The sequence below is a fragment of the Plecotus auritus genome (assembly GCF_963455305.1).
Source record: "Plecotus auritus genome assembly, chromosome: 1".
Taxonomy (NCBI): Eukaryota; Metazoa; Chordata; class Mammalia; order Chiroptera; family Vespertilionidae; genus Plecotus; species Plecotus auritus.
The window spans coordinates 192959625-192982932 of NC_137770.1; the positions used below are offsets into that span (position 1 = coordinate 192959625).

The window sequence follows — 23308 nt, forward strand, 5'->3', positions numbered from 1 at the left end:
TCTAAGTACAATCCCCTCTCCCCCACCCTACCCCGTCCAAAATATTTCTACTCACCTTTTTTGGTTTGGCTTTTTATTTTTTTATTTTTATTTATATTAAATTTATTGGGGTGACATTGGTTAATGTGATCATACAGGTTTCAGGTGTAGGTTTCTAACGTTACAAGATCTGTATATTGCACTGTGTGCCCACACCCAAAGTCAATTCTTCTCCTGTCACCTTATATTAGGACCTCTTACATCCCCTACCCCCTTCCCTCTGGCAACCATATGTGAAATCATATGGTTCTTAGCTCAATTCACTCTTAACGTGTTCTTATTTTTCTACATATATTTTAATTGATTTCAGAGATGAAGAGAGAGGGAGAGAGAGAGATAGAAACATCAATGATGAGAGAGAATCATTGATTGGCTGCCTCCTGCACTCCCAACACTGGGGATCAAGCCCAGAACCCTGGCACGTGCCCTGACCGGAAATCGAACCGTGACCTCCTGGTTCATAGGTCAGTGCTCAACCACTGAGCCATGCTGGCTGGGCTTAACATGTTCTTTTTTAATGTTTGCTATAGGAAAAGGAAAAACCTGTAGGCCTTATTGGAAAATCAAGGGAGCGGGTTGCTCCAACATGAAACCCAGGCAGAATGTTAGCTCAGAGGGTTCAAAAAGTGAGAAACACGGAGAACGTGCCCGTGAGGCCAAGAGGTCTCTCTTGAACCTGTGAGGGGCTTGTCTCGGTTAGATAGCCCCTGGAGCCAACCGTTCCCTGTGCAGGCTTCCCAAAGCACGTCCCATTCCCTGAGCAGGCAGTGTCTGAGGTAGGAACTGCTCCGCCAGCTCTAAGCAGAAGGTTAGACACAGCCTGACACCGAGTTGCTGAATCTTTAATGAAGCTCCTGGGCCCGTTCTTGTCCCTCAGGTTTTGTCTTCAGTGCCTTCACTCAGAGCTGCCAGGAGCTTTATACTTGCCCCTTTTTCCTACTCTTGACACCACTCTTCTGAAAAGATCTAATCAACTTAGTCAGACCAAGGCATACAGGACTGCTAAGGAGATATTTGCATTTAATAGAGCACAAAGGCCCAAGAGTGCATCTTCCATCGCAGTGTTAGGGACCTTCCCCATCCCCTCTGCAATCACACCATGTAGGCCTGCAGGTGGGTACCACCTACTCATATGAGCATCCCCACAGGCGCAATAACAATAATTAATGACCGTCATTTAGATTCCAGGCACCATGCTGCGAGCTTTGCAAACGCTACCTCATCCAATCACGATACAGAGGAGGGTGCCCTTATAGAAAAAGCTGTCACATCTGTCTGTCCTCCATTGGGCTTTAAAGAAACCAATGAACACGTTGGAAGTCACATACTGTTTCCTTCATATCCTTAAGAAAAATCAATTATTTCCCAGTAGTCCTTAGTGTATCATCTAAAAAATAGCAGTTTGCACAGCTCACAAATGTATCCCGTTATAAAACTATGATTAACTAGTTATAAAAGCATTTCCAAAAACAAAGCAATGAAAACAAGCTCCTCTCTTCCAGATGACACTTGTCACCACCCGTCCTCTCACACTCCACCAAGGAGCAATGAAGTTTTTACTAGCTTTCCTGCTCTAAAGTATTACAGCATCCGGTGTTTATTCTTTATTATCTTTCATCATTTTTAGGGCCATCTGGTAGACATAAGACTGATTAAGATTAGTGTTCAGCCCTAGCTGGTTTGGCTCAGTGGATAGAGTGTTGGCCTGCGGACTGTATGGTCCCAGGTTCAATTCTGGCCAAGGGCACATGCCTGGGTTGCAGGCTCCACCCCCGCCTTCAGTAGAGGGTGTGCAGGGGGCGGCCAATCAATGACTCTCTCTCATTGATGTTTCTATCTCTCTATCCCTCTCCCTTCCTCTCTGAAATAAATAAAAAATAATAAAAAAAAGACTTTTTAAAATAAATAAATAAATGCTCCCTTTAAAAAAAAAGATTAGTGTTCAGTGGGAGTAAACCAACAATTATTTATTTATCAATGCTGGGGGTGAAAGTTCACTTACTGATGATTCTTGCTTGGAACCGTGGGCACATCCATCTCCTCAGGCTCATCCTGTTCAGCCTCAGACTATTACCTTAGACAACATAAGTAACTTTAAGAAACAACCTGCACTGCCTATAAGTCACTGCTTTTTGCCAGATGTATCCTATATAATAAAAGGCTAATATGCAAATCGACCGAACGGTGGAATGACTGGTCGCTATGATGCTCACTGACCACCAGGGGGTAGACGCTCAATGCAGGAGCTGCCCCCTGGTGGTCAATGTGCTCCCACAGGGGGAGCACCACTCAGCCAGAAGCCTGGCTCATGGCTAGCAAGCACAGCAGCGGTGGCGGGAGCCTCTCCCGCCTCCACAGCAGTGTTAAAGATGTCCAACTGATGGCTTAGGCCCGCTCCCCCTGTGGAGCGGGGGGGGGGGGGGGGGGGGGCGCGGCGGAGCAGGCCTAAGCCATCAGTCGGACATCTCCCCAGGGCTCCCAGACTGTGAGACGGTGCAGGCTGGGCTGAGGGAACCCCCTCCCCGAGTGCACAAATTTCGTGCACCGGGCCTCTAGTAGACTATAATTTACAATCTACAAATGAGCTGGTGTAGCATTGATTAAAACTAGTTACCAAATATCTTTTATCTTTTTGATGAACTAATCGAAGATCAAATGCTCAATTATTTTCTTTACTGACTTAGTTATGCTCTTTGTCCTCAGTCAACACTATTTCTCTTGGGGAAGGGGGCATACCTAAGACAAAGTTTTTTTCTTTGGCGCTTTTTGTTGTTATTGTTAATCCTCACCTGAGGATATTTTTCCTTTGACTTTTAGAGAGAGTGGAAGGGGAGGGTGAGAGAGAGAGAGAGAGAGAGAGAGAGAGAGAAGCATCAATGTGAGAGACACATTAATTGGTTGTCTCCCACATGCACTCCAACCAGGGCCAGGGATTGAACCTGCAACCTAAGTATGTGCCCTTGACCTGAATTGAACCTAGGACTCTTCAGTCCACGGGCTGATGCTCTATCCACTAAGGCGAACCAGCTAAGGCTAAGACAAATTTCTCAAAGGGAATATTATTTTATGCCCTAGAGAGGTTTACAGGATAAAGCTAATCACTGAATGACTTCAGTAACCTAAAAGCAGCCACTCTCCCTCCTTCAGCCAAAGCATATTGATTGCCGCATTCTACTGCAGTCATAAAGAGGAATCATTGATGCATAAACAATAAAACTAAGCCAAGCAAAAGGAACTTGGCTAGGTACCAGTTTAGCATGGCAGTGAAGAGCTGTTATTTTATTTTATTTTTTAATATATTTTATTGATTTTTTACAGAGAGGAAGGGAGAGAGATAGAGAGTTAGAAACATCGATGAGAGAGAAACATTGATCAGCTGCCTCCTGCACACCTCCTACTGGAGATGTGCCCACAACCAAGGTACATGCCCTTGACTGGAATCGAACCTGGGACCTTTCAGTCTGCAGGCTGACGCTCTATCCACTGAGCCAAACTGGTTTCGGCAAAGAGCTGTTATTTTGAATTGAATTTTAAGAACCCAGTCAGCCTCAAATTAAAAAAAAAATTAGTAAAGAAAATAAGCAATGTAAAAAATATTTGTGTCCTTTTACACTAGAGAAATTAATTGGGGGACACCTGTAGAGTAAAGGACTATTCTAAACACCAAAAACAACAGGAGGGTGAGTTTTTAAAATCTTATCTAAAATTGTTGATAAAATCTAAAATTTTTAATGAAACTAAAAATTGGTGAGCATATATCAAGATGGCTCTGAAATTGCCCAACTGCCCAGAAGCCTTTTTCAAGAAGGTATAATGAAACCACTGCTTGGTTGGAAATGAACTTTGTAACAGAGATGGGTCGGAGTCTGCTTCCCTTTAAGCCTAATTATTTCCATCACCCTAAAATTCAACTAGAGTCTGTTTTAAAAGGAAATTGTACCTAGTCTGAGAGGATTAATAATGGAATCGATAGGTTAAAAGGGCAAAGTATGGGTTGAGAATGCAATTCTGGAAGTTCAGAGTGTTGGGTTGAGTTCCTGTCTTCAAGTAGGTTTCTGTTTCCTGCTTAATTTCATCGTCTGTTCATGATAAAATGATTTTTATCATCCCTATGGGGAGGCTAGCAATGCTGGGACCAAGAGACGGATACATGTCCCATTTTTATTGGAGAGAAATGGGCAAGGCAGAGAATGGCCCTCGACTCTTCTTCTGGACATAGTGGAACAGACTGTCTGGATGGGTCGATGTCAGCAGCAGTTTAGTGCTTAGGTCTAAGTTCCAGCACGATCCTCTTCCAAACTACATGGCGACCAGAGAGCTCCCAGAGTAATACTTTCCACTGGTCATCTTCAGAAGAAATGAAATGTTCTATCTTGGTATTTTGTCCTATGCCCTGACTAGTGTCCACACATGATTACTTAGCACATGTCTCCCATGGTGCCCTGCGTTTGGGTTTCTGGATTGAATCTTCTTTATCTGATGGCCACTTTGTGTCAGAGTGCTTACGTTGAATTTCTTCTCTCCCCATTCCTCCTCCTATTCCCATCCTAAAAAGCAGTAAGTTGCACTATTTTTTTCATCCTCTAGGGTAGTTATTGTCATTATTAATAGACTTCTGCTCAGCCAGTGTGGCTCAGTGGTTGAGTGTCAATCTATGAACCAGGAGGTCACAGTTCAATTCCCGGTTGGGGCACATGCCTGGGTTGCAGGCTCTATCCCCAATAGGTGGTGTGCAGGAGGCAACCGATCAATGATTCTTTCTCATCATTGATATTTCTATCTCTCTCTCCCTCTCCCTTCCTCTCTGAAATACATAAAAATATATTTTTTAAAAATGGACTTCTAATATAATATAACTCCTAACTAGGTTTCTCAAACAAGGAGGTTGGAAAACTATTGTCAATTCAAATATAATTTATTAATATTATAATCAAGAGTGGGCATTAGCTAAAACATGAATATACTAAAAGCTAAATCAGAACAGAAATTTGAAATTGTGTAAGTTTTGGTTTATTTCTATTTTGTTTCCCAAATCCAAATATTGTCCAAGTTGTAGACCACTCTTTGATCAGAGGTACTTGAGAGTGAATGTCAACTCACTGAGCTTAACTTTGTAGCTTGAAACTATGAAATTTAGCATACTTGGAAATGCAAATTTATGGATGGGTTTTCTTTCTTAATGGCTACTAATAATGGCCTGTGATTGCTGTAAAACCTTAGCATGCAATTACCTACTTAATTGCTGTATAAATAGGGTAATTCTTGAATTTCTAATTGTCTTCCCTGCTAAACCTTAATGTCAAAATAAATGGTTTTAGGAAATTATAAGTGCATTTCCTTTTATGTAGATACTAGAGGCCCGGTACACGGATCAGTGGACTTCCGCACTCCGCAGCCTGGCCTTACCCGCCAGCTCGTTGGGCTCCAGACCACTGTCCGCATCAATCCTGCACAGCACGAAGTAGTGCGGGAAGTGGCAGGCAGCTGGGGAGGAGCTGAGCCCAGGCTGGGTGCCACGCCGTTCCCACTCATCCCGGCCCCACCGCCGCTCGGGTGTGCAGGGAAAGTGTCCACGGAAGAGGCTTCCGGCGCCACAGTTGCACTCGCCAGCCATGAGCCAGCGTCTGTCAGCTGAGGGGCGCTCCTGCTGTGGGAGCACACTGACCACAGGGGGCGGCTCCTGCGTTGAGTGTCTGCCCCCTGGTAGTCAGTGCATGTCATAGCTACCAGCCAGTCGCCCGGTTGCTTAGGCTTTTATATGTATAGATAATTTACATTAATTGCAAGTGTCTTTTTTATCATTTGTAAACTAATCTCTCTCAGCTTTTTGTATAAATATGGAAATACTAGAGGCTCAGTGCATGAAATTCATGCACAGGGCGGGGGGGTGGGGAGTCCCCTCAGCCCAGCCTGCACCCTCTCCAATCTGGGACCCTTTGGGGGATGTCCGACTGCTGGTTTAAACCCAATCCTGGGAATCAGGCCTAAACCGGCAGTTGGACATCCCTCTCACAATGCTGGACCACTGGCTCCTAATCGCTCACCGGCCTGCCTGCCTGATTGCCCCCAATGTTGGCCCCCCCTGCCCGCCTGGTCGCCCCCAACTGCCCCCCTTTGCCGGCCTGGTTGCCCCTAACTGCCCCCACACTGGCCTGGTCGCCCCTCACGGCCCCCCCGCCGGCCTGGTCACCCCATGCAGCCTGCTTGTTCAGTCATTTGGTTATCCCTCACTAACCCCCCTGCTGGCCTGGTTGCCCTCATAGCCTGCTATTCAGTCTTTTGGTCATCCCTCACTAACCCCCCTGCTGGCCTGGTCGTAGGCAGCCATCTTGTGAGGGTGTGAGGGTTAATTTGCATATTACCTCTTTATTATATAGGATCCTTGCACTAAGCAATATAAAGGGGATTCTTAGATTTGTGTCTTAAGTATGGACCATCCTCAAGATTACTGTTAGAAGTCAGATTTGAAATCTAAGTAACTTACTTTACTCTTTCTTCGGGGTCTGAAATGACAATTTACTGCAAAAAGATAGAGTGGTGTTTTAAAATAAGTAATTAACATCATTTGGAATAATTGAGCATTCTTAATATAATCAGTGTGATTTTAAATACATACCAGACCCCAAAATCTGCTATGTTAAAATTCATAGTTCGTCACTTGGTTACTGTAGCTGCTCTCCTTTGTCCATGAACACCTCCAGGTGGAGTCAGAGGGAAGAGTAAACCAGTAGGAAAGGGGTTTGTGCGCTTGCCTTATCTTCCTTCCTGTCCACAGAAATGATTTCTGGCACAGGAACCAGCAGGTTTGTCTAGACCTGTCTTCTTCCCCGTGTGTTCCTGCCCGGTCTGTTCTAACACTGTTCTAAGCTAAAGGATGACTCAGTCTGAATTTCCGTGCCAGGGGCTGTCTTTATCCTGTCTTATGTCATGCATCCAGCTTCTGCAGTGCTCTCTCCTAAGCCAGTCTGTCCTGTGCCGGCCTCGTTTCTGAAAACCCTGAGAACACTATGAACAGTTCTGTCACCCAAATAACAAACATACAGTGCTGCTTGCTGCTTCAGGCCCTCTCTGCTTCCCCCAGGTTCAGTACAATAAAACATCTAAATAATGGTAAGCACCGCATGAAAAATTTCTTTTAAAAATTGTCATCTCGGAGATTTAAAAACGTACTGTGGTGAAAAGTTTAATTTTGCTTTGGAACTCTGCCTCATCGTCTGAGTGTCTGATTTCAGTTTTTCTATTTTAACACTTTATTTTATTCCCTAGCTCTTGTGGTAGCTGTTCTGCGCTTCATACAACTGAAACCAAAGGTTTTAAACCCGTGGCTGAATATTAGTGGATTGGTGGCCCTGTGTCTGTCTTCCTTTGGAATGACCTTACTTGGTAATTTTCAGGTACTTCATTTGGCCTTTTTCACCTCCGTCTCACACTTCTCCTATATAATGATCACAGCCACTGAGGGGCAGTCACTATGTGGCCCATATCATTCTGCACGAACCTTTCAAAACATTACTAAAAGTGGTTCCTAACATGCACAGGTTCTCCAGCAGTCAGCCTGTATGGTCTCTCGGCCTGGCCTGCCTAACTCTGCATTACACACTGGAAGGTGCTCACTATGCGTTGGAAATACAGCACAGCTGCTGGGAAAAGTAACTACAAAAATCGCTGTACATTTCCTACAAAAGATTTCAAAGTGCTTTATACTTTCTTTCATCACAAATTGTATCCTAATGTACCTTTCTATAAAACCAATAGGATCACTGCCTTTCTATTATTAAACACTGAGCATCCTTTTAGGATGAAAGCTTGCATTTCAGATGAGCAAGCTCAAGTTGAAAACCCAGAATTTCTCTGGAACACCTACGACTTGTATAAAGAGACGCTAACTCTTCTTCCCAGAAATTTAGAAGCCCAAGGTCACTACATTTAAGAATAATTTTCCTCGCCAATGCCATCACCCAACTCTTGACCTGCATGACTGCATGACTTCATTTGTAAACTAGACAAGGAGACCGCTGCGGTGTTATGGTAGTTGTCTGATTTCCCTGCCTCCACTGCCTCCCAGCACCCTCCCGCCTGTGCTGTATACTGCTGCTAGACACTTACCTCTTGTCGTCAAACACCTGATCCTGGACACATCTCCCCCTTCTGTTGAGTGAAGTCCAAATGGCAGACATTCAAGAAAATATGGCAGTAGATTCTCAGAGTGTCTCTTATCCTGACCCTCAGTCCTGATAATTCATTAAACGGGGATTTTTTGACAGATAGGCAACCCCACCAATTCCTCTAACTATTCTAGGTCTCATCCCGTGTCAAGCTGGACAACAAGAAGCTGTATCCATAGGACAATGAATTATCAGGAGATTTTGCAGAGTTTATCCTGTCAAACTCCAAAATGTTAGGGCACGGAGCATTTTTATTGAGATTTTGTCTGGGCTGCAGGTGCTGGCATGTTGAAAAGGGCCCAATAACTATCATTCCTCTCAACCAGGATTTGGATGGAAGTTAATGAGTAGATGTTTTGCTCTTTACTGAAGTCCTAGGAGAAACCCAGAGATTAGGCTGTTTGGTCAAAGTCATGCATGATGATGCTACATATGAAAAACACTTTCTGGAATATCTACATAGGATACACAGGAAACAACAAATTAGTAGCCCGTGGAAAAACCAGGTGGCTAGTATATGGGATGGGAAACAGACTTCAATCTATACTTTTTATAATTTTTAAAAGTTTGAACCATGTAACTATATTATCTATTTTTTAAATTAGGTTAAATAATAAATGAATGGAGTTTAGAAAACCAATTTCCTAGAAGTAAAAATTGACTTGAGGAATCATTTTTTAAAATAAGTTTTGAAAATATGTCTTTTTAACTATGAGAGAAAAAAGTGGCCTCTTCCAAAGAAGGGGGGGGGGCGGAAATTATACAGAAAAAAAAGAAAAATTTGTAAAGGGAAAGTAATATTGATTTGATAACAGAAATGTCAAATAATAAAACATTTGAAGGCAATGGTAAATCAAAAAAAGATTTTCACCGTGTATTAAACATTTTTTTCAAACTTAAAAAAAACTTTTTTATTTTAGATGGGGCGGGTGGGGGGAGAGAAGGGGAGAGGGAGAGAGAAACATTGATTGTTGTTCCACTTATTTATGCATTCACTGGTTGCCTCTTGTATGTGCCCTGATCAGGAATCGAACCTATAACCTTGGCATATCAGGATGATGCTCTAACCAATTGAGCTACTGGCCAGGGCTTTCACCATGTTTTAAAAACCATCTCTTTAAAATAGATTTTATTTTCCTAAATATGTATTTTAAAATATATGTAATTACTAAAGGTGCTTTAAGTGACAAATGACTGTTTTAAATCAGTGGGTGATGATTTAGGGAGTTTACATCTCTAACACCCAGTGGAAATAACTCAAATGGGTCTCCTTTAACCCATTAGCTCTATAAATGCTGTGGCCACGAATCTTCAAACACTGTTGTCCTTTAATGGGTCTACAGATATGGCAAAAGCTCAGAGGCAGTTTTATTATAACAGGAAAACAAAACAAACCCCATTAATAGTGAAGTGTTCACACTATATGGACAGGCCAGTTTTGTAGGAGTAATGTACAGTCTGGGTGTTACTAATAGTCTATGCCAGTGCAATAGTGACCTCTTTAGAATTGGCCCCCCTCAATCAGTAAACACACAGACAGATCCCAGGTCTCATTTCTTAGTCTAAAAAACAAAGTTTGGGGTGTATGTTTGTAGAAACTTTGACATTTCTCTATTTTGGGGGGTATAACTTTCCTGCCTTTTTTTTTTTTTTTACTTTTCTACAAAGCTTTTCTGGAAAATAAATTCAAGGAATAGATTAGCACTGCCTTGTATGTTTTTTCAAACAAAAGTTTTGAGGTTTGTAGGTACTATTTATTTCTTCTTCCCCTCAGAGTTCAAACCAACTGAGAAATGACCCAAGGAGCCAGTAGAAAGGAAGGACTCTAATCTTTCTAAAACTCATCATTTCATTGTTGGGCTGTCACTATTTCCCCCCCTAACTTACTCCATTGGCTTTTATGTTGTTTCTAAGTGGGCCTCCACATGTTCTTATCTGTTCATCCCTTAGCTCACGAATGATGAAGAAATCCATAATGTTGGCACCTCCTTGACCTTTGGATTTGGCACATTAACGTGCTGGATCCAGGCTGCATTGACACTCAAAGTCAACATCAAGAATGAAGGACGCAAAGTTGGAATCCCACGAGTTATTCTCTCAGCATTGATCACTCTCTGTGTGGTCCTCTGTATCCTTTGAATGTGAAAAGGCTCTTTGCCACTGAGATTAAAATGCAGTTAACTGAGAAAATTGCCATTCTGGGTTGGTTAGGATATAGGTAGATCATTTCAGAATCTTACGGCGGATAAAACAGAAAAGAAAATGGGTATAAAAATAAAAACTCTCACACCAAAGAGGAGTACAGAAAATAAAAATAAGTTCTGCCATCTCAAGATTGTTTCACTCTGTGGACATGGTGTCATGCACTCTCCTAATTACTAAAGACATAAGTTTCCCTTTGTGAGAAATATAGAATGATTAACCAAAAGAGAATTGTGATTTTTTTTCCCCCTCTATCTTGAAAAAATTTCATTTAACTTTATTAATGGCCCTACAATTTATTCACTCTAACATGAATTTCAAGGGACAAATAAATACATTTATATCTTTCAGGAAAATGAGCTTTTCTAGGAAACAAATTCATGAATTAGATTACTACTGTAGGTACAGTTGTCCTAAAACACATTTTTGAGGTTTGAGGTGTTGTTTATTTCCCTTCCTCCCTCAGAGATTAAACCAGTGGTGAAGAGACACAAGGATCCAAATGGGGAGAAATCAGCCTTCATTCCTGGTACATTTGGAAAGGAAAATGCCGCAGGCCTTTCATCTCACACCCTGGCATTCACCCAGTAACAAGCAGAGAAACCAGGGAAAGGAAGAGAAGAGCTGCTTCACTCAGTTTAACCCCAAAGAGATCAGAGAGAAAAGAGGGGCGGGGGGGGGCGGGGTGAGAGGGAGTGAGAGAGAAAAAGAGAGAGACAGGCAGAGAGACTAGTCTAGGATGGAGCACAGTGACTTCACCTACTGGTGGCATGGCCCAGTGGGCCGGCCAATTTCAATCCCACCAATCAGATTGCTTAATCATTCCATGGGGTGGAGTGATCATAAAAGTTCACTCCCATAGGAAACCAAGGAAGGGAACAAGGTTCTTAGATGGTAAACTGTATAGGTAACACAATTACACATCTTCAATCACACAGTAGCCAATATTTACTGGGCACTAATAATGTGCTAGGGTTATCCTAAATACTTTAGATCAATCATGTCAAACTCAAAGGCTAACACCGGCCAAATAAATAAGGTTTAAGTTTATGTGGGCCGCAAACAAACAAAAGCTTCAATTTTCATAGAAACGTTAGGTTTATTTCGATCGAGACATGCTGAATACAAAGTACTGAAATAAATGAGTAATCGTTAACATAAAATAATAGAACATTTTAATAAAAATTAATATTTTTTCTTGAACATTAACTTACCAGACACTGAATAACTGCACAAATTAATAAGCGTCACGCAAATAAACCTATTTTTCTTGTTCTCCGAAACCAAAATATTTCCTGTTGTGCACACCAAACAAGTCAGTACAAGACTAATGATGTGGCGATTGGCTGCAAAAATATTCACTGCTAGTATTAGTGGAGAGAAATGGTACGCCCGCGCATAAGGGAAATGAATGCAACACGATTATAGTAATCAGTCATTAGTGAATGTTGTAGTTCGTTATTAATAACTAGAGGGCCGGTGCACGAAAATTCATGCACTCGGGGGTCCCTCAGCCCGGCTTGCACCCTCTCACAATCCGGGACCCCTTGGGTAGGGTCCCTAGGCCTGGCCTGAGATCAGGGCCTATTGGGGCTTTCCCTCCCCGGGCTGTAGGCAGCTGGCCCCACACCCGCTGCTGCCACTGCTTGCCATCTGTGCAGCGCTGCTCCCTGCCTCTCCTGCCACCAGTGACCTCCCTCTGCAGGCAACAGGCTGGGGTGCAATGGCTTGGCTGGCCTGGGCCTCCCTCTTTCATTGCTGGGGGGTGGGGCCAGCCCTGCGAGGGGCCGTCTGCCTACCTGATCACCCCTAACCACTCTGCCTGCCTGCCTGATTGCCCCTAACCACTTGCTTGGGGGCGGGGCCAGCACTGACTTCCAGTTGGTCAGCCTCCAGTCATTACTGGTCGTTATGACCCAGGGTTTTTATATATTAGGATTATGTATAACAGAATATTGTAAAAATTAAGTTACAAAATTTTTATTAAAACGTTTCTTACATACCGTTATATTGACCGGGCTGCAAAAATATTCGTTGTGGGCTGCATATGGCCCACGGGCCTCAAGTTTGACATGCTTGCTTTAGATGTATCAACTTCCTTAATCTTCACAGGTAAGACTAGTGAAGCACCGAGGTCAATTTGCCCAAGATCACACAGTATGTGGTGATCTTCATTTAAAGTCAGGCTCAGTTCAATACATGAACTCACCTTAGAGAATGTAGTTTTAAAATATAAAAAGATGTAGTGTTTAGTGATGTTCTTTAGGTAGTGGAGTATTTGGAGTCTTTTATTTCTTCTTCCTTCACAAATTACCATTAAGTAATTTATTGTTTGGTTGGTTTTTCTTTTGAAGTTCTGCTGTTGCATTAGAGAACATTTAAGGATTTGAAAATCAAGCCAAAAAACTTTATTGTTAGCAACCTAATAGAATATTTTGAGTGAAAAGGTCAGAACTCTGCCAGTATGAGATTTGAAGATTCATTCCTTCCCCATTAACCTAAGTAATACTATTGCTTTGGCAGTATTTTGAACCCTTAATCAGAAGTATGTACAGACTTTAAATTATTTTGAGTGTGTGAGCTTATACCAAGTGATTCTGATCCATGTTATTTCTGAACACTTGGAGCCATTTCTTGGTTCCCAGGTGCATGGATCCAGGTCTAATCTGGAGAGCAAAGCTTGGCTGGAACTTTCCCAAGATCTTAAGTCTAAGTTCTTACAATAGAACTAATTCTAAGGGGGGTATTACTGATTTTTCTAAATAGTTATTTAGTCCTTGACCTCTCTGCCTCTCACTAAGTCTTTCTCAACACACATACTCCATGTATATTCAGGCACAGGAATCTTATCTGTGCTTTTTAAAATTATTTTCATTTAGGTACAATTTTCAATGTGACACCATGAATGAATGAAACTAACCTATACAGTATTGTCTGAAATACGATAGTGAAAACTAGACAGAAAAGGAAGAGGGACCACTTAGACATTATTAGTAGCACTGCAGAGAAAATGCAGCTTGTATGGAGGTAATTAGCGATTTGATATGTTCTAAATTGTTTCTGCAGATAGAATGATGACTATGCATCCACAGTCATTTGCAATGATTTTTAAAAAGATAACTCTATTTTTCTGGCCAACTACTTATTTTGGTATTGTGACTCTTGCTAATCTCACAGTTTATTAGGCAGCCGTGGAGTATAGTGGTTGAATGCAAGGCCTGGGAGTCAGAGTGCTTGTGTTTGAATCCTGTGTGACCTTGGGCAAATTACCCATTTGGCTTCAGTTTCCCTATTTCTTATTTATTTTTAGTTTCCCTATTTTTAAAAAATATGTTTTTATTGATCTTAGCAAGGGAAAGAGAGAAACATTGATATGAGAGAGAAACATCAATTGGCTGCCTCCCCTATGCACCTGGGCATGTGCTCTGATAGGGAATTGAACCAGCAACCTTCCGGTGCACAGAACAACGCTCAACTACCTGAGGCACACCAATGAACTAATGATGTTAATAGGGTTGTTAGGAGGATTATAAGTTAGATTTTCCATGAAAGCACCTAGAAGCATGTGTGGCTCAAAGTAAGAGCTCGATAATGTGATCAAACATTGTTCCTGTAGATGTTCGTGTCAGGAAGCTCTGTCAAGCTAACTCTTGCTAGTGAGGGACAGAGCCAAGCTTTTCCTGTAACCTGTCTCTGCCCAGAAAAGAGCCCAGTTTTCACGTGGCTGATAGAAGTACTTTCCTTGACTGTTCCTCCCCAGACTTCATCCTCATGGCCCAAGGCATCCACATGTACGCAGCCAGGGTCCAGTGGGGCCTGGTCATGTGCTTCCTGGCCTACTTTGGCACCTTCGCTGTGGAGTTCCGGCATTACCGTTACGAGATTGTTTGTTCTGAGTACCAGGAGAATTTCCTGAGCTTCTCAGAAAGCCTGTCCGAAGCTTCTGAATATCAAACTGACCAGGTGTAACCTATCAGTTTTTCCTTGCTGGTGAACTGGGTGTGACAGTGGGGGGAGGGGCCAGGAGGGCACACCCACTGGACTTGACACATAACCTCATGACACAGTTTACACACACACACACACACACACACACACACACACACACACACACATGTTCATGGCCACATTTGCCAAATAAGCTTTTCAGGGCGAGTTATTTCTGTAACAAAAAAAGCACAAGCCCTTACATGTCAAAACACACGCTGTTACACTGAAAATATATGCACGACAGAGCAAGAAGTTTGTGTATGATCACCAATATTTTCCCTCTCTCCCAGTACTCCCTGCTCTTCACTCTCTTCACGTTTCACACATTGTGATCACCCTACCATAGGGTAGAGCAGGCCAAATGCATCATGGGAATAATGCCAACTCCCGAAGTTGCCTTCAGATCCCAAGGGCTTGGAACCAGCTCCTGAGGAAGTTCTGAACCTGGCACTAATACTCTTGAATGTATAGTGTGTTGTCTAATTGGATGGAGCTGTACAGAGATTGACCCTGGGTAACCTGTGAGGATTAACTTTCCCACAAAAACTCCATCACTGTTCAGTGGTTGGCTGTGAGGATTCAGTGAAAGAGGAATACGCTCCGAACTGTGAGAGTGAAGCCCACCGTCGTGATTCGGACTTTACTGTGACTAAGAAATATTTCCAAATGTGAACGTGTGTGGTCTGCTCAGCATGGAACAGGATGGGGCAGTGAGGGTGTGCTTTCACTGTTGCTTCTAGAGTATGCTGTCTATCATTTTTGTTTTCTAGTTCATGGCTTGCCTTTTTAAAAAAAAATAACTACCAAGGGTCTCTCGAGGCTTCATGGACAAAGATGTAGGCCAGATGCAAGAGATGAGCTTGTTTTGGTTTCAATCATGATAAAAGAAAAAACCCCAAAAAGGTGACCTGCAGGCTTAATGTGCTACTTTTATGTTTGAAGCTAAGAATATGTTCACAGAAAAGCACAAAGAAACGTGTGGAGGGCATGAAAGAGCTCCCGCTGGCCATTTATGAAAGACAGGAGTTTTCCAGCATCTTGTTGCAAGTCCAAGTCAGAGGAGAGCTTCTTCATATGTGTCTATGGGTCAAATTTTGTATTTTGGGGGTGGTGGTGAAGGGCTTTTCAGATTCGGAATTTGTAGAAGCCAATTAAAAGATTACCCCCCCCCCTACAATTGGCACAGCTGTCCCCTAATGCCTGACATGTAGCCCCACCTGCTAAGAGTGTGGAACTCAAACTATAGGCCTGGGCTTTTGAGGCTGTGCTTCATAGAAAAGAATAGAATTGGAGGTAGGCCACGTTGACAGACCCTCCCTGAGTGCACTTTGTTTCAAGAAATCCCCACATTTACTTTATAGGGGCTTGGGATTTCGTGGAATACAATGTGAAAACATTTTTTTTTTTTTAATTCAACCTAAACTCAGCTTCTTGAGGAGCGGGGGTGTCAATGACTTTTCATCTCTGTATTTATCTCCACCTCCTACACAGTGCCTGGCACATAATAGGTGCTCAACAAATGTCTGTTGAACAGAATTATTGGTCATTTAAGAGTAGGAAAAAGAAGTATCAGAGAAAGACTCGAAGACAAGCGAGAGAATGGAAGATGACTATTTCTAGGAAGACGCGAATGATAGGAGTGAGAATACTTAAAATTTGTGAGGAAAATAATCAAGCAGAGAATATTCTATTATAACGGTATCTTACTGTAAATAGTCCAAGGTGACATTTATCATTTTGAAATACTGCTTTTGGGTTTTTTGTTTTCATTTTTATATTTTAAAAATTTTATCAGAGAACAAAGATTTATGAAGTTCTCTGTTACTCTATACAATCCAAATTAAACAGCTTTTGGTGATGCACTGTACACTTTCTTATGAGCATATCTTATATAGCACATTTTAGCAGAATCAAGCAATGACTGACATTATTTGTTGGGATCTGACCACTAAATAAAATTTTTATGCGGAATTGTGATTTGTCTCTTACACTATCTCTAATATTGAAGCACGTGTAAACTCAATAAGACAGTATGTGGAAATGAACTTCCGCGTTATATTGGTAACACATTTTTAGGGTGTTTTCCAACAGCAACAACCAATCCTCTGATTTTCTGAACACCAACTGGATGTCCTATAATTCACTTTACTTCTGATACTAACTCCCAAGGTTACTGTTAGACCCCTTGGTTTAAGGCATTCACAAGGCTGCCCTCACTTCAGATGCCAGCTGTTAGTATTGGGTCCCAGGTTACCCATACTCCCATCCAATTTGGTTATAAAGTTGGGTAGTTCCCACCACTCCCTTAAGTTCGATAATTTGCTAGAATGGCTCACAGAACTCAAGAAAACACTTAACTTCCATTGGGCCCGAAAGGGGGAAGGAGGGATTTGGGGGCATGCCAACCTCCCAGCATTTCAATGTGCTCACCAACCCAAAAGCTCTCCGAATCTGACAATTCAAGAGTTTATAGATCTCAGTGTTCCTGGAGGTTGGTCAGGAGGTCTAATCGCTTGGGCTTTCAGTTTACCAGCTCCATTCTAAGGCTATCTCGGAGCCCCACCCTAAGAGGCCTCACTCATTAGTATAAACTCAAGGGCTCATTATGAATAACAAAACACATCCTATCAGGAAATTCCATGAGTCTTAGCAGCTCTGCAGCAGGAACTGAGGACAAAGACCAAATATATTTTTATATTATACCACACACATAAACAAAGATAAAAATTACCTCCTGGGAGTTGAGAGCCACAGCTTTCTTCTAAGAAGCCAAGACCAGGGACTCTGCCTTTGGAATGAGTAGTCCTGGAGGATCTAACACAGATGGCCTCCAGAGAGCAAAGTTTGAAATACATGACAATGCTTTTGGTAGTCTAGCTAAGCCTCCTAAAGGAAAAACGTTCCCCTCCTGGTTAAGAGAGAAATATATTTTTTTAATGTTAACATTTTAAAGGTTCAATCGTTTTTTATTTAATGGAGAACTGACAGCGAGGTAAAGTTTTATTACCTGTGTTATTTATTGAATTTTCTTTGCTCCTGGTATGGGAAAGTAAAACCTTTATATCCTGAAATGAGTCATCTATTGGTTGTAATGGAGCTGGAACACCACTGTTCATTTTATTTTTATCCTTAGGCATTGTGTCAGAATAGTTGAGTTTTGCCATCCCAAGATAAAGCTAATAAAATTAAAATTCATTTCTCATACTAGAAGTCTACCCAGGGTTCGCAATGGGCTCTGCTCATGGCTATGGCTCAGACCCTGGCTGATAGAGACTTCATTTCATACATATTTCCATAATTGCTGACAGCCTAGAAAATGTGGCAGGCTGCTCACTGGTTCTTAAAGGTTTTGCTGGGAAATGGCACATCACTTAGCTCACATTTCATTGGCCAGGGCAGATCACATGGCCATATCTGTGGCCCTCCTGCCATCTGCCCAGAATAGGAGAAATATTTGTGAACAGCCGAGTGACCACCACAGGCTCCACAGTGAGTTTTTCAGGCTTCATGGGTCATTGTCATTCTTTGAAGATCGGTAAAGAACCCATCATCATGCAGAAACTGAGGAAGGTAGCTATCATGGGGTTGGGATAGAGCACCAAATTACAAGTATGAAGAGCCATCCAAGTAGTAATTAAATTAGAGAAATGTAATTCCACTCAGTCTAAGGACTCTTGGCCACATCTAAAATGTGTTATATTCCTTGAAGTAGTGGGAACCAACAGTTGGGGAGGAAGAGAATTCCACATGTGAAATGTTTATTTTCACAATCCTCAGCACCATATGAGTTCAGATGTCGTATTAAAACACTCCTCAAAGTTGGGGTTCCAAGAAATAGCAAATATCCAAATTTGAGGTCCAAAAAAGGGAGTTGGGGAGAAAAAGCTAGGTGAGTGGTTCCCAACATGGGGGCACATGCCCACAAGGGGGCAATTTGATTTTTAAGGGGGGCAATTTGAGAATGAGTTATTAACAGTGAATTTTTGCATTTCTTATGGTTTTAGGGGCTTCTTATACAGTAAATAAATATATATTGTGACATATTATGCATTTCAGTTCTCTATTATGTTTTGAAACTTTATTTGCTATTTTTTCATATCACTTCTTACTTTTTTTTCAACAATTTCTTATTAGTTTCTTCCTCAGTATTTCAACTGTCTTTTCATTCTTTTATTTCTCTTTCATGGACGCCATGCTCTTTGGAAGCTTTTTCTTTGGAAGGTTCTTTAGACCAAGTTAATGGCCTCTTAGGCTCCCTCCATGGGAATAGGAGTTCAATTTTTGAATAATAAGAATTATATGTCACAGCGGGGGGGGGGGGGGGGGACAGGATTTTAGAGATGTTTAGGTGGGGCATGGCCAAAAAAAGGTTGGGAACCATTGGGCTAGGTCCATCACTGGAAAAGCAAATATCTTTTTACCAGCATAGAGCATGCTTTTATTTCTTCCATCTTTAAAAAAGAAAAAGTCCCTATTTTCTGTCTCCCATCTCTCTCTCCTAATTCTTTCTATACACACTCCAATCATGCTCTTGCTCCTACCATTTAACTGCTTTACTCAAGTTCTCCAAAGACCTTGTAATGCTATATGCAGTGGTTAGTTCTTTCAATACCTTATCCAGACCCATAAGCAACACTTCACAATTTGATCACCTTGCTTAAAACATTTTCTTCACTTGTCTTCCAGAGCACTGTGCCCTCTTAATTTGCCTCCTCAACCTCCTTTGCTAGGCTGTCTCCCCGACAACCCAATATTGGAGTGCCTGAGACTCAATCCTCAGAGCCCTTCCTTCCTATCTACACTCACTCTTTTGGGAGCCTCATCCAGACTTCTAGCTTTAAATACTGCCGTATGCTGCCCTCTCCACTTCTCCATCTCAGACCTCTATCCTCAATGCCAGACCTGTACATTCAACTACCTTTGTGCCATCTCCACTTGAAGGGCATCTCAAGTTTAACACATCCTGATCTTAGACCTTTAAAATATTTCTTCCCAGAGTCTTCCCATCTAAGTTAAGGACCACTCATCTCTATCAGTTGCTCAGACTAAAACTTTGAGAAATAATCCTTCTCTCTTTTTTTTATTTCTCACACATCCCACATTTGTCAGCAAATGTAGTTTGCGCTATCTTAAATTATACCTAGCCTCAAGTAGGTTGCTCAGTTGGTTGAAGCTTTGTCCTGTGCACCAAAAAGGGGGCGGGTTTGATTCCTGGTCAGGGCACATACCTAGGTTGCAGTTCGGGGGTGCATATGGGAGGCAACCAATTGATGTTTCTCTCTCACATCGATGTTTCTCTCTCTCCTTTCCTCTCTCTCTAAAATCAATAAAAGGTTTAAAAAATTATACTAAAATTTGTCTACTGCTACCATCTTATCCAAGTCACTTCCCTCTCCTGTACTTTTACAATAGCCCACAAATACTGATCTGCTTCCATTATTGGCTCCCTTCACTGCCCTCAACACAGCAGTCAAAATGATCTTGTTAAAAGCTAAATTAGATCACCCCTCTGCTTAAAACCCTCCAATGGCTACTCTTATACTCAGATGAAAAACCCCAATCACTGAAATGCCCTGCAAGGCCCAACCAGACATGCCTCTCCACTGGTCATTCTCTGTTCCAGTCCCTCTGCTTCCTTGTGTTCCTCCGACAGGCATACTCTAGCCTCAGGACCTTTGCACTTGCTGAAACCTCTGGCCTGGACCATCTTCCCCCTGATATTTTAATTGCTCACCTTCTTCACATACCCAGACGTTACCTTCTCACTGAGACCTCCCTCACCTCTAAAATGTAACCCTTCAAAGCCCACCCTACCACTATGGCTCTTTCCAGCTTTATTTTGCTCTATAGTGGTTTAAAAACATGGTCCTGTGATTAGTTAAAATTCTAACATCTGTAACAGTCTAACACATTTTACTTTCGTATCTCATTCTCTTCATCCCTAAAATGCACATTCCTTGAGGACAGGGATTTTTGTTTACCATGCACATTCCTTGAGGACAGGGATTTTTGTTTACCATGTCATGCAGTTGTTGAAGTAAGTTTCTCCTTTATTATCTGCTTGCTGCGCCAATTGTGGAGTACAGGTCCTTTATCCTGCCTATTATGCCAACTTTTGGGACCGAATCCCTCTGCCAGGGACTGGACCTCCTTGAACACTGGGTATTCGACGGAGAAGATATGAGAAGTCATGGGTATATAAGAGTCTTTACTGTGGTCCTTGTAGCCATTACTAATAAGGAAGTCCACAAAGTAGTCCTTGCTAACACAGTAGTAAACACAGAGTAGCCCTTGCTAATACAATAGCAAACACAGGAGCCATTGCTAACAAAACAGTCTGACCAAGAAGCCATGCACCAGCTGGTCAGTAATACATCTTTCCTACAATGCAGCCCCAACATAGGAGCTATACAGGAGCCGGCCTCACCAAGCAGCCTCCCATAACAGCAGCTGGTCAGTAACATACTTTATATTAACTTGGACAAAAGAGACTTCTTGCCAAATAATGACCTCAACCTTTGTGTTATAGAACGGCACGCTTGTGCAGTGATTAGCTTGCTGCATCCTTGCACCTGCCTATGGCAACTTGGCCTTGAACATCCTGATTAGGATTCCCACACTCAAGAGTGGCCTTGAACATCTGGCATACACTGATTAGGGTTCCCACAGTAGTTAAATGTTTAATATTTTTAAAATAAATAAATAGCAAGTAGCTATCCCCCTTTTTCTTTCCTTCTTTCTTTCAAGGTCTGGTCTCTTAAATATGAGCTGCTCAAAAAAGGCATTTCAGAAACAATGGTAATGTCAGATTTCAGATGATGCAATTGTCATCCTGCTCTCATAGCAAATAGCCTTCTGTGCCTTAAGGCGGAAGTTCTAGATTATAAAAAGAGTTATTTCTTATAGCATTGGCAGCAACTAGTATATGTTAAGTACCCAAGGTCTAACTAGGACCTGAAATAATCCTTGTGCAAACTGTGTCAGTGCCTGATTTCCTCCAATGTAGCTTCAAAAATAAAATAGTGGGGATAACTGGGTCTTTACCTGAGGAAAACTGCATATATTTTGTTTCTAAGAAGCTGAGCTGACACTGTAAGTTAAACTCACATTTTTAAATTTAACTCATCAAAAACTCTCCCTACAGTAAATGCTGTTTAGGTCAGGATAAAGAAAAAGATGTAACCAATTGAATAAACATTTCTGTAGAAAGCAGAACTAGATTATTCAACAGTCAGTACTAAGATAACATCTAATACCTGTAGATTTTTGTAAACCAAATTTAGATTTGGAGCCAGGATAGTTAAGAGGAAATTGAGGACAAGAGCTATGACTAAACACAGAACAAAGTCGATTCATGAACTCGAAGTACTCCAGAGACTAGACAGTGATTTGCTGTTTGCATTGCCCTCGTAGGGGGCAGACAGCTTTCTCAAAATACAGTGGACTTCCACATCTTATCTATAAACATTATCATCACTTGCCCTTGGGAAGCTTTAAGTACTACCCTTTTCTAGTATGACATCTAGAAATACTAAGCCCCTTATTGGTAGTCATTTTCTAGTCCATGGCCTTTATTTTGTAGCTAATAATGAACTCCTGAGTTTCAAGCACAGACTGTTAGGAATGGGAAGAAAAGCATGAATTTGTGAGGCAAGGGGTGTCCATAGAGGGTGAAGGGGAGGGAAAATCAGATGCTCTGAGGCTTTAAGCCTCGATGATTGGGAAGATGGGGAATCTTGCAAAGTCTAGGAAGACAGATGTCACTGTTTGGAAGGACAGAGAATGAGACAATCTGTTGCTTCTAATTGCAAACTCTGGCACAGGCCTTTTGAAAGCCTAGCTGTGCTGAAAGGGATTAAAGGGTCGAGCCACTGCTTGGTAGCATTTGATTCACTTGGTGACTGTTCCGGTTGCTGTGGCTGCCTAACAAATTACCACAAAATGTAGCGGCATAGAACTATTTACTATGTGCACAGATTCTATGAGTCAGGAATTCAGACAGTTTATTTCTGCTCCTTGATGTCTGAGGTCTCAGGTATAAGATTTGAGGGCTGGAGGTTAGAAGTATCTGAAGCCAAGTTTATTCATAGGTCTGAAGAGTGAGGCTGGCGATCAGTTTGGGGTCTTGGTTCCTCTCCACCTGGGCTAATTTGTGCTCTCTTACAGCATGGTAGATGGCTTTCCAGAGCAAGTATCTAACACCCAGCTCCTGAAAGAGGAACACAGATGCTGTATCCTTTCCTAACTGTGCCTGGAAAGTCACAAACCATCACCTCTGTTGTCCTCCTTTTAGTTGGAGTAGTCCTAAGCTCCCACCCAGAACCTCAGAGTAAGGCTTTATTTGGCAATGGAATCATCACAGATGTAATTCGTTCAGATGAGGGCATGCAGGAGGAGATAAGGCCCCTAATACAATACTACTGGTGTGCTTCTAAGAAGACAGTCATGTGAAGACACACATACAGGGAAGATGCACATGCAGATGGAGGCAGAAATTGGAGTAATGCCTCTACAAGCCAAGTAACACTAAGGATGCAGCTGTCACCAGAAGACAGGAGGCTTGGGAAAGATCCTCTTTCACAACCTCCAAAGGAAGCAACTCTGCTGATGCATGGATTTCAGACCTTGGGCATCCAGAACTATGAGAGAATAAATTTCCATTGCTATGAGCCATCCAGTTTGTGATACTCTACAGCTGTAGAAAACTAATACAATAGGGAAATATTAAAAGAAAGTATAAATGTACTTGTTTGCAATTCCTTTTGTTTCTTCCATTTGAATTAAAAGATAATTGCATAAAACAATACCTATTAATCTATGTTGATGGGCACACAATGTATAAAGACGTAATTTGTGACAAAAACATAAGCAGGGGAGCAAAGTTTTATATCCTATTAAGACTAAGGCAGTAT

At 41.9% G+C, this 23308-nt stretch overlaps 1 protein-coding gene across 3 annotated transcripts in view; it reads left to right on the forward strand.

Annotated features, from left to right (window-relative positions):
- TMEM150C (transmembrane protein 150C) overlaps positions 1-16372 on the forward strand; it is a 99340-nt gene extending 82968 nt beyond the window's left edge. For 2 of the 3 annotated variants that reach the window (XM_080675387.1, XM_080675388.1), the window contains exons 6-8: positions 7306-7433; positions 10155-10332; positions 14167-16372. In XM_080675387.1, the coding sequence (XP_080531513.1) occupies positions 7306-7433; positions 10155-10332; positions 14167-14375 (515 nt within the window). In that variant the 3' untranslated portion in view covers positions 14376-16372. The remainder of the gene's footprint in view (positions 1-7305; positions 7434-10154; positions 10333-14166) is intronic. The other variant, XM_080675389.1, reaches the window with a different exon arrangement.
- The last annotated feature ends 6936 nt before the right edge of the window (positions 16373-23308 follow it).